This window comes from Nicotiana tomentosiformis, chromosome 3, assembly GCF_000390325.3.
Source record: "Nicotiana tomentosiformis chromosome 3, ASM39032v3, whole genome shotgun sequence".
Lineage (NCBI taxonomy): Eukaryota > Viridiplantae > Streptophyta > Magnoliopsida > Solanales > Solanaceae > Nicotiana > Nicotiana tomentosiformis.
The window spans coordinates 97622339-97639975 of NC_090814.1; the positions used below are offsets into that span (position 1 = coordinate 97622339).

At 35.6% G+C, this 17637-nt stretch overlaps 3 protein-coding genes across 3 annotated transcripts; 2 read left to right on the forward strand and 1 right to left on the reverse strand.

Annotated features, from left to right (window-relative positions):
• Positions 1 to 5785: 5785 nt before the first annotated feature.
• LOC104119678 (SWI/SNF complex subunit SWI3A) lies at positions 5786 to 10013 on the reverse strand. Its single transcript, XM_009631252.4, has 7 exons — positions 9813 to 10013; positions 9113 to 9714; positions 7769 to 8248; positions 7299 to 7456; positions 6785 to 6834; positions 6466 to 6629; positions 5786 to 6186 (listed from the first exon to the last, which is right to left on the reverse strand). Exons 1-7 carry the CDS (start codon positions 9898 to 9900, stop codon positions 5989 to 5991), a joined length of 1740 nt encoding a protein of 579 aa, XP_009629547.1. The 5' UTR covers positions 9901 to 10013; the 3' UTR covers positions 5786 to 5988.
• A 2263-nt stretch (positions 10014 to 12276) lies between these two features.
• Positions 12277 to 13289, forward strand: LOC104119681 (uncharacterized). Its single transcript, XM_009631255.1, has 2 exons — positions 12277 to 12336; positions 12906 to 13289. Exons 1-2 carry the CDS (start codon positions 12277 to 12279, stop codon positions 13287 to 13289), a joined length of 444 nt encoding a protein of 147 aa, XP_009629550.1.
• Positions 13290 to 16474: 3185 nt separating this feature from the next.
• LOC138908216 (uncharacterized mitochondrial protein AtMg00810-like) lies at positions 16475 to 16819 on the forward strand. Its single transcript, XM_070198867.1, has one exon. It carries the CDS (start codon positions 16475 to 16477, stop codon positions 16817 to 16819), a length of 345 nt encoding a protein of 114 aa, XP_070054968.1.
• The last annotated feature ends 818 nt before the right edge of the window (positions 16820 to 17637 follow it).

A 17637-nucleotide genomic window follows, 5' to 3' on the forward strand; every position in this document is an offset into this window, starting at 1 on the left:
ACCTCGTTAATGTAATTAAATGGCTATTTCAATAGAAAACATTCTTGTTTTTTTTTCCATCCGTAATGTTAGTGAGAAATGCTTTTTTTTTTTTTTGGGGGGGGGGGGGGGTATAACAATCATATATCCGGATCGATTGACCTGACTAATCCAGATTCAGGTCGTGTAGGTGACGAGCTCAAAACACACACCTAAATTATGCTCGCTAATCAAATATAGTATAGTAAAATTATCGTCTCCACAGGGATTGGATTTAAAAAGTATTCTCGTAGTTTCTAACTTGATGGCTATCCAAGATGATCAATAATTGAGATTTATATGATTTCTAACTAAAATTAACTAAGAATCTAAAGCTATTGACTAATGACAATCGTATAAGGAACAAGCAAAGAAGGTTATCAATGGGAGAAGATAGGGTTTTGATGGGATAGGTGCAAGATAATTGTTTGGGATCTAACTCTAGATAATTCACTTCTAATGTTCAAGTGAGTCTCTCGAATTCACCCAATTATTAGTTCAAACGTTTAGCAAAAACTCATCTCTCGATTAAGTCTTAACTTCACAAGATGAACCAATTTAAGCACGTGAAGATATACAAGAATGCGTAGTGAATCGGTCTTTAGGAAAACCTCTTTCGATTATTCTCTTAACTAGGTTTAATCAATGATTCAACTAACCTCTTTCGATTACTAAGAAAAATTAATAAACTCAACCAATAATATAATGCAAAGATATCACAAGTTATGCCTCTCTCGATTACATGAACAAGTAAATATAGATGCAACAGTTAAATCATCCAAAGAACGCTTCAATACATAAAATTAGAGTTATAATCCACAAACAATCATCAATACACCAAATCCATCAAAACCTAAAGGGAATTAACTACTCCATAGATATGGAGAAATTCATCACAAATAAAATTAAAGTATAGGAAAATATAAATTCAATCCAAACTCGGGTCTTGAGTGAGGAAGGAATGATGAAATCCTTGTGCTCGTGTTCTTCCAACTCCTCCTTAGCCTCCTTAGGTCGAATATGTGTCAAAAGTCCAGAAAATAATATTTTTTCATGTATTTATACCAAGTAGGGTCGGGCCCAAATGAAATCACCTTTTCCTAGCCGAAATAGGAAAACTTGCAAACTTATTACTTTTCATGTGTCACACTATGCTACGCAGGGTGAGTAGCATTAGTGCAATTTTTTCGGTTGTAAACTCTCTGAACTTAGCTTATCTGACAGAATTTTGTACTGATGCTACGCAATATGCCACACACTATGCCTAGTATTAGTGTATTTTTCTGCCATACCCAAAAATTACAAGTCTCTGAACTTCTCAAATTTCTGACGCACATTTGCACTGATGCGTCGCACAATGCAACGCATGGTGAGTCGCATTAGTGCATTTCCTCAGAGTGTTGCTTCTTCCTTGATTTTTGACATCCAAAAGTGATCCTCGACCCCCGAACACGATCCCGGCTTAATTCATTGGGCTTTTGTTTAGACTTCAAAGCTCCAATTATTTGATTTAGCTCCACAACATCTATATAACTCGAAATCATTCCTACAAGGCATAAAATACGCAATAAGTGTAAAATACTACCAATTAAAGCTCAAAACAAGTAAAGTTCAGTGAATTAGAGTGCAATAAGCGACTAAAACACGAGATTATAGCCTACCATCAGTAGGGCCCTTTAAATGGTTAAGCACTTCTTATCGGGTATTAATCTCATTTCAAATAAATGCAAGGGGTTATAGGACCCCGCAACATATGAAGGTGCAACTGGTAAAGCGAGACAATCCCAAAAGATTATTATGTATTATCTCTTTCTCTTTCTTGTTTCTTTTTCTTCCATCCGCCATTTCCCTCACTTTAACCACATCATCCGCAAACTTTCACAATAACTCCTTCTTCCTTTTTTTTACTTTATTTTTTCTCTTTCTTTCCTTTCTTTCTTTTTCTTTTTGAGATAATGCATAAAATCCCTCTGAACTATATCCGAAGTTGTTACGACTCACCTTATTTTTGCGGGGGTCCTATTACCCCTCCCCCTAAGTTTTATTTTCGTATTGTTTTGCACCTTTATTGCTGACGTGGAGCACTGCGTGAGAACAACTCCTTCAAGGGCGTGAGAACTTAAAAAGGGGCCTCTAACCTATAAGAAATGGCCACGTGTCAATTCCAAAGCTAATTTTCAGGAGCTCTTCATCCCCATTTTATCACCCATTTTCAAGAGCTCCAAATCTAATTTTTTGTATCAAAATTCAATAAAAACTCGGCCAAATCCGCACCAATCAAGCTCAAATTTTAACTTCAACTTAACAACAACATCATCATCATACCCCCATTGATCAATTTGGCCAACAACCAAGAATTTTGACAAATCCATTTTTTTGTTCTTTAAGCTTTTTCAAGATTCAACAATTGTGGATTCGAAATTCTTTTCTCATTTTCGAATCTCATCTACAACTATAGATTTAGAATGAATTTAGCACTTGAATCTCAACTTTAAAACTTCAACGACGTCCGAATATGCTCAACACCTCTAAGATTTTTTCAAGTTCATACAAAAATAATTGTCCTTTTTATTTTTTTAAATACAAAATAATATTTCCATTACATTTGGAATTAAAAAGAAAAGAAAAAGGAAGAAATGAAATAGATTTAAAAAAATAAAAATAAAAATACGAAATTATATGTGGCAGCGTGTGTATTTCACTGCTTGCCAAATGTTTGGTTTTCTATGCCATGTCAGCACTTAGGGTGACATTTATTGCACTTTAAAAGGTTTAGGGTGTAATAGGACACCCGCAAAGTTAAGGTATATCGTAGCAATTTCGGTATAGTTCAGGGAGGATTTTATGTATTATATCTTTCTTTTTTCGTAACACACTTTAAAATTCAATATATAAAATGGGTCCGCCATGACTCGAGTTTACTTTGTTGAGTTAAAAACTTTTCTTTCCCTTTGAGAAGATCTGAAATGGAGGTGGGATTGACGGAAATTTATTGTTGGATGGATGGAATATCATTGACTAATCCTCGAATTTTAGTAAAAATTGGGCTTGTTCTTCGAAAACTAAAAAAATTCTAGCAAAAACAATAGAGAGAACTAGAAAAGATTAACAATGGAGGTTCGCCGGTCAAAAAACCTCTTTTGTTTTACCAGAAAAATATGATTCTAACTTGGTGTCAAGTTTGATTTCAATTCTTGAGTTTTTCTGTATTTTGGTGATGTTCTGAAATATTTTTGATAGGCTTAGAAAGTTCTGCCGATGAAAATCTCCGACCAGGTTGAGCTCGTCGAAGAAGAAGGTACCATATATATATATATATATATATATATATATATATATATATATATATATATATATATATATATATATATATATATATAAAGATAAAATTAAAGTAATGAATAAAAGTAAAAATAATATAAAAGAAATGATGTGGCGCAAGCTGGTTGGTGCGTGTCATCTATTGATTTTCTTGAAACTGGTGGTTATCTCAAAAGGTGGTATTTATTACAGTTCAAACAAAACCAGGGGGTAATAGAATCCCCGCAAAATATAAGGGTGCATTTGAAAAAACGGGACAACCTCAATGGAGTAATTATGTATTATCCCCTTTTGAAGCTCTTCCTCCAAAGTATCTTAACAAAATTTAAAGTTAAAAATAAAAATGAAAATTTATTCAAGTTTCTTTTTTATTTTAAGCGAACACAAATTTTATATTACGCCCTTATATTTTACTTTTATCAAATTAATTAAACATTTACCAATCATGGTTGGATACACTTGTCAAATTTTTGTACTCGTGAACCCGTGGTCTCTCCGACAAATTCGATATTTTATGTACATATTTTTTAAATTTAATCTAATATTATTTGTTCGTACGCATGCTCCAAAAAGTCTGAATAATGCATTTGGTTGAATGATGAGTTATTTTCCTAAAGAAATTGAGATCAATTCTCACTTAATACTTTCTTTGTTTTTCTTTTTTTTAATGGTGCACTCATGTTCTAGAAATTCTAGATTCGTCTGTGCTACCAATAAAAGTATAACCATTGTATAATCCATTATTTATTATTTAATCCGCATATTATAATTTCGAAATTATTATTTTATGTCTTATTCACAAACCAAAAGACTGAAAGTGCGTTCTTTTACGTGTACGGAAAACGAGCCATCCCGATATCGTGAAATTCAGTTAGGCCATCAACGAACTACCAAATAACACCTGCAATTCACATACTCCATTTTCAAACATAGAAACTCAATAGATACATTTTTCCTTTTAATCTTAGTCCGTATCTTTTCGGGCCATAACCAAGAAAGTAATACCCCTACAAATCATAACACACAGTGGTGCTCCAATATTCATTTTCCAAATTTGAAAAAGAGAGACAACATAAGAACTTTCCATTTATTCACTTGTACTATATGATTAGACCTAAGCCTAATACACAAATTAAAGCAGTTTCAATCCCTTGCCCAAAGGTCGTTTTAAAACTTTTAATCACCAATCAGCTAACCCCAAAAATCGAACTCGTACACGTGGAAAAGAAGAACAGAGGAATCGCCAAAAGGTTGATTCCTTATTGGACAGAGCTTATATTAACACTAGAAAAATATATGGCTAGTGGGATGTGATACTTCATATCTTAATTTTACTTGTTTACTAAGATCCTAGATTACAATATTATGAGCTGCATTTAGTTAAGCATAATAGAGTATTGGTTACCTACTAAATGGGAATCAGCGGACTACAAATTTTCACTATAAATAGACGTGAAAAGTTATCTTTATGGAAAGAATTAAGAAGAAGAAAACAAAATAAACCGTTTAAGAAAGAAATGGAAATGAAGAAGAGTGAAGCTATGATAGTAATGGTGGCTGTGGCAATTGTGCTCTTAATTTGTGCTCCAAAGATTGTAGAGAGTGCTTTTGGTATTGACATAAATCCATGCACAGTGCCACAATGTGTTGCTGCATGCAAGAAAGCCTTGAATGTTAAGTACCAAAGTGCAACATGTGCCACTGGCCCTAGAGGAAAATATTGTATCTGCTTGGGATGATACTCGCTAGCTAGTATTTACTCCGTTTTGTTTAATATGGCAGTGGAAATAGTATTGTCATATAAAATGGAATAGAGGAAGCTAGTAATGTTTAGAATAAGGTTCCTTCTAATCCACTTCTCTTGGTGTTGCATGAGACGGGAGGGAAGGAAGGCATGTTGTTGAGTTTTTCTATATACTACTATATATAGTATTAAGCCAAATGTATTACTGGGTGCATTAGTGTACATGTATAATCAAATGACTATTTCAATAGAAAGTTTGCTCGTCCTTGCTCAGAATGTTGGCACTGCTCATTTCATTTTATTATATTTTCTTGATATTTTGATCAGATACTATATTAGTATTAGACATCGGTCCCCTATCGTACATGCATTGAAGAATATAATTATGGGTATATATATATATCCTTAGGATGTTTCTTGGAAGTTTTAGCACGACAGATTATTCAATTGAAAATATTGCCATTTCTATGCTTTTCGGTTATTGGCTTCTGCATTTCCACGACATGAATTCTATCAGGTGTTAAAATCTCTGATTAAACACTTCTATTCTCCTTATCGTAAAAGGAATTCACATACTAAGCATTTCTATCCATGCTCTGAAAACAACATCATTGTATTTCGACCTTGATCCAAAGCAATAGAGATAACCTCCCAATTTTTCAAATCAATCAATGTGTCACACCTTCAAAAGTACATTTGCAGTTCTTTAAAAGTCTTTCCATGAGTAAACTAGTAATGACGTTAGCCTATAGTTAGTTACATTGACATTTAGGAAAAGCGGCACAGTTCAACTGAACGGCAAATGGATCTTTTATTTGTTAATCAGGCACATGACAATAATCATCAGGAGAATATCTGCAGAAGGAAACTAATGCTGAGTCTCTCTACAATATCATGGTATAACATCAAGCTATGCTGCTACTTTGAGATTTGGCAGAAGCATGATCACTCCATCTAGATACCCCCACACTAAATATCTTCTGCAAGATGTCCATTCTCTCTGTAACTAAAGACTCTTCTAATTCCTTCATTTGCGCATGTTGCTTCTCCATCATCAGGTTCAGAGCTTCGACATGTTTCATTTTACGTTGCAACTTCTTCACCTACATGTAATGGAAAGACACGTAAGTGATAAGCCAAGCCAACCAAAGATATTGAGGGAAGAACAAAAGTACCAGGAACTTAAGAAGCTAGAAAATGAGAAGCATGTACAGAGGCAGAGGATAATAAAGCACAAGTGTTTTAGACTTCTCTGAATATGAAGAAAGCTCTCAGGTCCAATTCCTGACCCAGTTTTCATTTTTTTTTTTCTTTTTTCCAGAAAGGATTCTTTCATTTTTCTTTTTCTTTTGCCCGAAACTTGTTCTGGACGATAAACTTACCTGTGCTTCGACTAAAGTAGAAACCTGATATTCTACTTCTCTCTCTTCTTGATCAGCCAACAATTTGGCATGAGCAGCAGCAGCACCGAGAGCAGTTGCTGTTGCGGCCCTCATACGTAAAGTTAGAGGTATAGTATTTCTCTGGGAGACTGCCACCTCTGTTTCTGCAAGACAACATAACCACAACATTGATAAAAAGAGAACATAACCATGTTAGTACATGACTGACAAGTTGTGACCAAGAACCAACTTCTAGCAGTTGCTCCAGTCTGATTGGAAATTAAAGAGACAAAAATGATAACTATCACGGGGTAAATACTTGAGCTGGCAGGCTTTTCCTCCCCTTTAGCACTTTCGTCTTGACTCCCTCTGAGAATATGACAATACAATTTCATATAAAAGAAAATTTAGAACACTGTAATGATTATTTAGCCAAGATGTAATGAAATCAAGATACAACTATTAAAATGCTGAATATACATGATAGGGAATTCTACAAGAATAACTGCAGAGACTGAAACAAATGTTAAGCAACAAGCTGATAGTTAAAAACTCCCTGTATCCCATATTGTTTTTCACCTTTCACTTTTTTAAAGAATTGAAGAGAAGAGGAATGTCTTAATGTACCTTTCGGAATTACCCTCTGTGAATAAGTGTTAAGGTAAGCCAAATTTTTTTCACGTGTTCTAAATAGATAATATAGTGAATAATGAATAGTACGTTTTGGAATAAAAATGACCATTTCCGGAAAGGAGATATAGAAGACTGACATGAAAACGAATGGAAAGAGTATCAAGTATTCATCAAAAAAAGATGGAATGAGAATTAGTTACCTCTCTGTCTCACTGATATCAGCAATTGATCCCAATCCATTATCATCTTCATCAAAAATGTCAGTTGAACACTGGTTTTCGTAGCAAAGGGCTGTAACAGCAGCCTCAGCTGCAGATGCTGTGATATGTGGACCAACAGCACCAGAGATCCGAGCTACCTAAATAGTACAGATCACCATTTTTTTACAAAACTAATAAATGTGGACATACAACAAAGCAAGACGGCCTCAAGACCAAACACCAATCGCGTTTCAGTAATTTACTTATGAAACCATAAAGCTACTTCTTTTCACATCTTGGAATGTTTAGAACAATCAAAAGCCACATGTAGCATTTTTTCCTTCTTGGGCTTCCTATTATCCTGTGTTTAACATTTCTTAAACTGCTTATTTGCTCGATATGCTTTCCACATACAAATAGAACATAATTTGATCAACTAGACACAATGGCAACAATGGTGAGTTGTGTACCTGTTTCATCAGGAAACTACTGGCTTCTGAAATTGGAGCCCTGCGTATTTTCTTGAGAGGAGGAGTTTCGGTTTCAGCATCTCCATTCTGTTGATGCTCCTGGTTCTGCTCATGAGATTGATTTCCAGGAGTTTCTCCAGACTCACTTATTGCACCTTGAGCTTGATCCCCGGTGCTTACCTCGCCATTTGTGTCCAAAAGTTTAATCTTTTTATGAATAGAACCAAGCATAAGATCCCCAAAAGGCAACTGTATAAGCTTTGAGATACAATCCAGTTTACTCTTTGTTTTGACATTTTGAGCAACAAGATCCCAGTCATCACCATGCTTCAGTACAGATTCTAATAGGAGTAGGGTTTCTGCTTCAGTCCAGACAGCTTTGGAGTTCTCACCATCCATCAACTTGAACTCATCTGCCAATTTGTCCTTGTCATAATTACCACTTTTAAAGCACTTCTCGCATAAATTATAGCTTGCATTCTGGATAAAACAAAGAGAAGCAATCAAGACAGCTGCTATTCTGAGTATACCTATTTTCAAGCATCCTGTAGTTTTCCAACTACAAATTATTTCAAAAAAAATTGGCAGCATTCATAACATAAGTGTATACAAGACAAATGCTACAGATCAACCTGGCAAATCATCATGCACCGACATACACATCTTGTTTATTAAACTCTCTAAGTGGGAAAATATCATAAGAAACTGACAAGCAAGTGCAAAACAAAGAAACATGGTCTATTTAGGGGTTCTTAATACATTAATTTGAAGAGCCAGCGCCTTGTAAGTTTTTCTAAAAATTTAGCAATCATCAATACAGATAGTTCCATCAGAGAGTATGTTGCGTCTCGGGATTATAGCTTAATAGATCTCCTAACAACTTTTTTGTCTTCTGTTATATAAACAATTTTGACAAGAGCCAAGAGTAACTTATAGAAAGAAAAAACAATAATCAAACCATACATTGCAGCTTATCTAAGTCCTACTGATAAGCATTTAGGTCCAAAATTCCACTCGCTTTGTCACTAGCCTTTCAATAAAGATAGTCTCAAACAGCTCACTTGCTAAACCCAAAACAGAAATAATATATACACAACCAGTTACTAAGTCCACAGATACACAAAATGTTTTTACAAAGACAACGTGATCCACCATATCATGCTCAATTCCTGATCATATAATTCTTGCACCAATATTGAGCTCAAAATGATAATTCTTGAACACCAAATTATGTTTCCATCCACTCTATTGCGATTAATACATAGTAGTAACTAGAATTCAAAATAAATAAAGAAAACTAGCAAAGAATGAAGTCAAACTACTCGAGAAAACTCACAAAAATACCTTGATGTACTCATAATGACCCGAAGCACACTGTTCTTTGCAACTATCACACACTACACTTTCCTTCTTTTGCTGATCCATCAACTCCCCATAAACATCCGAATAGGACGCCAAAGGTGACGCCTTCACTATACTATCTGCCACATCACCACTCCTCCCCCTGCCACCACTTCCGTCCCCGACGACCACCGGAGACGGAACCGGCACAAGGGGCTTCAAAGAATGAGGAGCTGCCACAACCCTAACCCCATGCGGGGCCCCTTCTTCAACCCTAATCCTCCACTTTTCATCCTCCTTATTATCCTCTTCCGCCGCAGCACCAATACCCGCCGGCGCTATTTCAGCATTACTAGGGTCAAAATTGATCAAACCCCACTTCTCTAAAAAAGTGAAAACCTTGTGGAGAACACTTATGTCGCCCACTAATGACTTCCGGACCTCCGTGAAACTGAGCTTTCGGGTCGGATCCTCACGGTAGGAGGTAATAATGAAGTCCCTGTACTCTTTGTAAATCCTGGGTGTCCTTGTAATCGAACTGCCATCGAAGAATTCGCGTAATGATAGCCTCTCTACTTCGTGTATGCTTTGCCAAGAAAACCAACCTTTTTTTTAATCCACACAACAACAAAAAACAAAAACGTATAAATTAGAGATAATTTCAGAAAAATACAAAGAGAGGAGGGTTGTGTGGGTTACTTACTTGTGTAACTAGGGATTGTATAAAGGTCGTGGTCAGGCTCGTCGGAGGGTTTTAGGTGATTAGGGTTTTGGGAGCGAGATGTATCCATTAATTTGTAGTGTTAAAACCTCGGCATTCGTCGGGTCTAGTTGAGTCGTTCCGAAAGTGCAGGAGATTCACCTTTTTCAGTTCTTCAATCAATTCATATAATTCTAAAAACAAAAATAGGATGGTCTGAAAATTGTTTTTTTAGATTGTTTGAATCTATTATTTTCTTCAAAGATTGTTTGAGTTTATAATATTTAATAGTCTTATGGTACACGATTTGCGCGTGTATCCATGTCAATAAATATATAATTTTTTAATTTTTAAGAAATCGTATAAATATTATTAAATAATATATTTGTATTAAAAAAATATATAATTAACTAGCTCGATAAATAAAGTAATATGACTCTTTGTGATTATATTTTCGCCAATTATCTAAATTATCTGATTGTCTTCTTTAATTCTCCCTCTCGTCAATGTCTCTTTCTCTTCTATATATTTGTTTTTGTTGTAGAGTGTCGCTTTAAAATGTTATACTTAAAAAGTAAATGAAAAGTAAATATTATTTGAGGACAAAATTAAAAGAGTTCAAATATAATATCGAATAAATTATATTCATGTTATGACAGTAAATTATGTCCAAGAAATTCACCATTTAACATTAATTAGCAATAAAATTGATCATATTAATATTTACTATCTCTTTACATAAACACCCATATCACATACTCCAACATTATTTACTCCAAGGGCAATGTAGAAAAAAATAATTAATGCATTCTTGAAATCTTAAAAAATCACTTATTTTGGACCACAAAAAAGGCCAAAAAATTATTTATTGTGGACCGGAGAAAGTATTGTTACTACTTCTCTTTCTATAGTTTCTCCACTTCTATGTTTCTTTGTCATATTTGTTGTGACCATACTTTCTTGAGTAGAAAGTATATTGAAAACAGTCTTTCTATTTTTTATAAGATAAGGACAATGTTTGCGTACACATTAGTCTCGTCAAACCTCACTTGTGAAATTACACTAAGTGTGTTATTGTTGTGATGGTTGAATAAAGGTGCATTAAAAATTAACAGACCAAACCAATACTAAAGAAAATCAAGACAACTTTGTCAGTTTTAAAAGTCTAATTTTAGTTCAACTTATAAATTAATCATACAAGTATGAATTTTTCAGAATTTATCTTTAAGTTTTGGTTGTACATTTACGTTCAATAACACAAGTTGTTTTTTTTTTTTGTCCAAACTATCGCTATAGGTTGTCTACGATTGCGGTGTGTATTGACAACTTCTACTATGCAATTTCATTGTGGGTATTTCTTACTGAGCAGTATTTTTGTCTGTTAGTATTGCTTAATGAGCAATATTTTGACTTTAATGGAATAGTAATTTGTGAAAATAGGTTCTTATTAGCTTGTTGTTCTTGTCAGTTAGTGGTACATTTATATGTTATGTGAGATTGATATGGTAGTATTTTAACTTCATGAAAAATTATAAAATGATATGAATGATGCAAAAACTGAATCTGTGCTTGTTCTGTTCATATTTTTAATGAAATTATAAGTGGTGACATTAAGGTTATTACGTAACAAATAAAGTAAGAAAATTTTAGTACAAAATAATTGTTCTCTTCTTTTCCTTCTAATGTTCAAAATATTAAAACCAATTTGGGTAATGGGTCAAATCAAATTGTGGATGAAATTAATTTAAATTGGGTATGGTCCATCTAAGCTTATGTGGCACTATAATTAGATTTTTTAATTAAATTTAATGCCATGTCATATTTTTATAGGATATTTTATAGGTTTTGAACTAGAACGACTTTTAAGTTACAAAGGTAAAATTGAGTGACTTTTAAGTGATGAAAAATAAATAAGTGACTTTTGTGAAATAAATGATAAGTTGTATGACCATCGGTCGTAACCCGACAAATAATGTATAGTCGTGTCTTCCCCAGAGCGTCTTTAAATGTGATTTACAGTATAATAAGATCAATTTACCGTAGCTGCAAATTTATGTCTTCTAACTATTTAATGTATGAATGAGATTTACTATGAAAATACAAATCTTCTTTATCAACGGGCAAGTTTGAGAAAAAGAGACACAAATCCAAGATAAAACTTAAATGACATTAAGAAACTGAAAATTAGCATTTTCTTAAATATTTTACTGTTATACTTGTACATATTAGTATATCTCACTTTTTGCACCTTTGATTTCAAATTGAGATGATCTGAAATAACTATACAAACTTGAAACATCTTCAGCCCCCAATCCTTATATTAACCAGTATTGGAGCATTAAAATTTTGAGACAATTTCAATCTAACATCCGCATTTCAACTTAGTTTATCTGGAATCTGCTGTTTCAAATTAAATGCCCATTCAATCAATTACCAAACAGAAAAAAGTACTTGACTCATAGCGGAGATGGCTGAGAAAGCAAAGGGAATAGGAAGACGATTGTCACCACTAGAACTTGATGAGATGGTTAATTATGTAAAGTGGCTAGATATTTGTAAAGTAGTTAGTTAGTTAGTTAATTTGTAAAGAGGCTATCTTAGCTATTCATTTTAGTTAGACAAGTTTATATATATTGTTAATACAAATATCAAATAAAGTTGGTCGGTTCATTCCAGATATTTTTTTTCTCTCTCTTCGTTATGCATTCTCTCTATCTCTCTGACCTCCATTGTTGCTCGTCTCAAGCTTGAGCGAGGTGAGGGCGTGTGTAATCAACATGGTATCCGAGCCCGACCACTCCATTACGATTATCTCCTCTATTCATCATCTCCTTGATTTTGCCCTAATCGGTTCGATTCCTACGGTCAGTTTCATTTTGCCCTAATTCGAGTGCCTAAGCAGGGGCTTCTTCTTCTAACAGTGTAATACTAGCATAACTAGTTTCAATTACTCATGGTTGTGGACGATTTGAGCGATGTAGCTAGTACAGCAGTGAATGTCGGAGTTCAAGGAAATTCCGGAATCAATCCAAGCGATCCTTTGTATTTGCACCCGTCGGATAATCCTGGTGCTATGCTTGTGTCAACTCCTTTCAGTGGAGTTGGTTATCGATCATGAAGGCGGAGTATATTGCGAGGTTATCGGTTAAAAATAAACTAGGGTTTATAAATGGTGAATGCAAGCGTCCAGACCCCCACTCGTCCACATTTCGTCAGTGGGAGCGATGTGATGACATGGTGACCTCCTGGATCCTCAATTCTCTCTCAAAGGACATTGCAGATAGTGTTGAATATGCGAATGATATTGTGGAGTTATGGATTGAGTTAGAAGATCGATATGAGCAAACAAATGGAGCTAGATTGTATCAAATCCAAAAGGAAATAAATGATGCATCTCAGGGAACCCTTGATATCACCAGCTACTACACTAAATTGAAAAGGCTTTGGGAAGAATTGAGCACTTTGAGTAAAAGGTCTTAGTGCAGCTGTAATTGTACTTGTGGTGCCAAGGAAAACTTCTACAAAGCTGAACAGGATAGGCGGCTAATACAATTCTTCATGGATTTGAACGAGACATACACTGTAATTCGAGGAAGCATTCTCATGATGAACCCATTACCAACATTAACTCAAGTTGTTTCCTTGCTGATACAAGACGAGAAACAGAGAGAAATCAAACCAAACACTCAACTGTTTATTGAGTCCACATCATTGAATGCCACCAACTCTAGGTCCAACACCTACAGGACCAATTACTCACCCAACAATGGCAACCACAGTGGTTATGGAAGGGGAAGGCCCATGTGTGACTACTGCAAGAAGCCAGGGTACACTAAGGACAAGTGCTATAAACTACACGGCTACCCCGACAATTCTGTATATTCACGCAATCAAAAATAAAATCCCAATCAAAGCTTCAATCAAAATCAAGGTTTCAACCGAAATCAGAGTTTTAACAAAGGAAAAAAGGGTGGTGAACTCCTGACACATCCTGCAACAAGGTAGAGGAAGCTAACGACCTGACTGAAGATCAAAACATCAGTTTATCAAAGGAGCAATATGGACATATCATGAATCTGCTGCAATACTTTCAATCTGGGAATGGAGGAGAACATGTAAATGCTGCCAATTCTATCAATAGAGTTGTGAACTTTCAGGTATAGTAGTCTGCACTTCCTCTATAGATTTTGGTAAATTGTCCTGTAAGTGTTTCAAAAATAAGACTGATTCCTGGATACTAGACTCAGGGGCTTCAAATAACATGACCTTTAATAAGTTCCTACTTACTAACATTGTGACATTACATTGTCCACTCCTAGTTGTCCTCCCAAATGGCTATAAAGTAAAAGTAACAGAAATTGGCAGTGCAACACATGTGCCTGACATCACCCTACATAAAGTAATGTTTATACCCTCATTCAAATACAATCTAATTTCCATTCACTGTCTAGCTAGCTCCAACCCCAAGAGCATAGTAGCTTTCACTAATCATCTTTGCATTCTACAGCCCCTTCAATGAAGAGGCCTCTGGAGATTGGTAAGGCTTGTGATGGTCTATACTTTCTTTGCCCAAAGTGTTTGAGAAACAAGTACTCGGGTTCTGTAGTCAATAATTCAGTGTCTTGTCTTGATAATGGGACTCACTGCACACACAACTCACTCTTCACGGTCATTCATTTTTATATAGTTCAATTTCCACAAATAAGTGTGTATCTTTCCCCTTTGTAAATAGTTCAAGTTCAAGCAATAAAAATCAGAGTCATAATCTGAATTCTAGTGCATCCACTGGTTATGATATGAATATTTTGTGGCATAATAGGCTAGGGCATGTACCCTTTGTCAAAATGAGAGGGATCTCCTCTATCCATGTCCTTTTTCAATCCAAACAACCTTTTCTCTGTTCCATCTGTCCAATGGCTAGACAAGAGAGACTACCATTTTCCCAGAAAACCAATTTCACCACTGAAATTTTCCAATTACTCCATATAGACATATGGAGACCTTATCATGTGGCAACACATGATAATTATAAATACTTTCTTACAATGGTAGATGATTAAAGTAGGTGCACCTGGACCAATCTTCTAACCTGGAAAAGCAATGCACTACAGGTTATAAAAACCTTTGTTTCCATGGTTGAAACTCAATTCAACACCAAAATCAAAACTATTAGATCTGACAATGCCTCATAATTTACCAGTACAGAAGCAAACATGTATTTCCAATCCAAAGGCATTATTCATCATAGGAGATGCCCTTACACACCACAACAAAATGGCATAGTAGAAAGAAAACATAAATATCTCCGAAACTGCCAGGGCACTCTTGTTTCAATCTAAATTACTTGTGAAGTACTGGGTGAATTTATTTTGTGTGCAACTTACATCATAAATAGACTACCTTCTTCCCATAGTCACCCTAAATCCCCATTTGAGTTACTTTACAAAAGAAAACCAACATACTCTCACATGAAAAGCTTTGGATGCTTGTGTTACCCTTATGTACCAAAGATGCATAGGGACAAATTTGAACCTAGAACATCACCACACATATTCATTGGTTATCCCTATGGAGTCAAGGGGTACAAGGTCTTAAGTCTTGCTACTAAAAAGATACATGTCTCCAGGGATGTTGTCTTTATTGAAAGTGTGTTTCCCTTCACTCTATCATCTGAAAATACATATTTTCCTTCTGTTTTTAATCCTGCCCATTTCATTGATCACACTCCTAAGGATGATAAACATCTTTGTGATAGTGATGATGGCACAAGTGTTACACACAATCAACCTTTAGAGCATGATACTCCTTTATTACCTGTGAGATCCTCCAGGTTAACTGAATCTTCCACCTCCTCACCACAATCTAATACACCACAGTCTTCCAGTCAAAGCACATCAACAGTTGGTTATCAACCAGGCCCCACATCCATTACCTTAAAGAAATCACAAAGACCTCACAGAACACCACTATACTTACAAGACTATCTACACTCACTTCCAAAATTAAAATCAGCATCACTTATTGCTCACAATAATTCAACTATACCATTTTCTCTCAATGCTTTATTTTCTAAAAATCATCATGTCTCCCTTAATGCTCTAAATCCTGAGAGCCAAAGTCTAGTAAGAGACATTTGCAGTGACAGTGAGCCCTCATCATATGAGGGGGCAGCTATGAACCCTGCCTGGCAAACAGCTATGAACCAAGAGTTTGAAGCATTACATGCCAACCACACATGGGACCTAGTGCCCTTACCTGTTGGGAAGAAAACTATAGGGTGCAAATGGGTGTATAAGATAAAACATAAAGCAGATGGAAGTGTAGAAAGACTGAAAGCTAGGTTGGTTGTGAAGGGATATACCCAACAAGCAGGCATTGATTATACAGAGACATTCTCTCATGTAGTCAAGATGACAACTGTGAGGTCCCTGATAGCTGTTGCTGTAAAGAAGGGGTGGCATATATCCCAGTTGGATGTAAATAATGCATTCCTACATGGGGACTTAAATGAGGAAGTCTACATGAAGATTCCACAGGGCCCGGCTGTAGATAGTTCAAAGTTGGTTTGCAAGCTCAACAAATCCCTTTATGGGCTGAAACAAGCCAGTAGGCAGTGATATGCTAAGCTCACTGAAGCCTTATGTTCAAGGGGTTATGCACACTCTATGTATGACTACTCTTTGTTTTACAAGAAAACTGAAAACTCAAATGTCTATATAGCAGTGTATGTAGATGACATTGTGGTGACAGGAACTGACACAATGGAAATTGAAGACTTGAAGGTGTTTCTAAATGACAGCTTCAAGATAAAAGATCTGGGCAGGCTACACTACTTCCTGGATTTAGAGGTTCTTTACAAGGATGATGGTGTGATAATATCTCAGAGGAAGTTCAACCTTGCTCAAAGAGTATCAGTGCATGGACTACAACAGCTTTACTTCACCACTAGACCCAACAGTCAAGCTCAAGGCAAAAGAGGGTGTGGCTTTGACAGACCCTACTTACTATAGGAAACTAGTGGGGAAGCTCAATTTCCTCACCAATACTAGATTGGACATAGCCTAGAGTGTACAAAATCTGAGCCAATTCATGGATGACCCCAAACAACCTCGCTTGAAAGTAGCCTTTCATCTACTTAGATATTTGAAAGGAGATCCAATCCTGGGGATATTCATGTCTAAAGATACAGATTATACTATCAGGGCCTACTGTAATTCTGACTGGGCAGCATGCCCAGATTCCCAAAAATCTGTAAGTAGCTATCTTGTATTATTGGGCAGCAATCCTGTTAGCTGGAAATCCAAGAAGCAATTGTCTTTTGCAGAAGCAGAGTATAGAGCTCTAAGAAAGGTAGTGGGGGAATTGGTGTGGCTTAGTACACTGTTTGAAGAACTTACAGTTCCTTTCCCCAAGCCCATTGCGGTGTTCTGTGATAGCCAGTCTGCCATGCACATAGCAAGGAACCCAGTGTTCCATGAAAGAACCAAACATATAGAGGTGGATTGTCAGTTTGTGAGAAGTAAGCGGGGCTGATTTCACTGCATCATGTAGGAACTACAGACCAGCTTGAAGATGTTCTAACAAAAGCACTAACAAGAGTCAAACATTCAACAGTTTGCACAAGTTGGCAGTGTTTTCCACACCACCAACTTGAGGGGGGGTGTTGAGATGGTTAATTATGTAAAGTGACTAGATACTTGTAAAGTGGTTAGTTAGTTAATTTGTAAAGAGGCTATCTTAGCCATTCATTTTAGTTAGGCAAGTTTGTATATATTGTTAATACACATCAAATAAAGTTGGTTGGTTCATTCCAGATATTTTCTTTCTC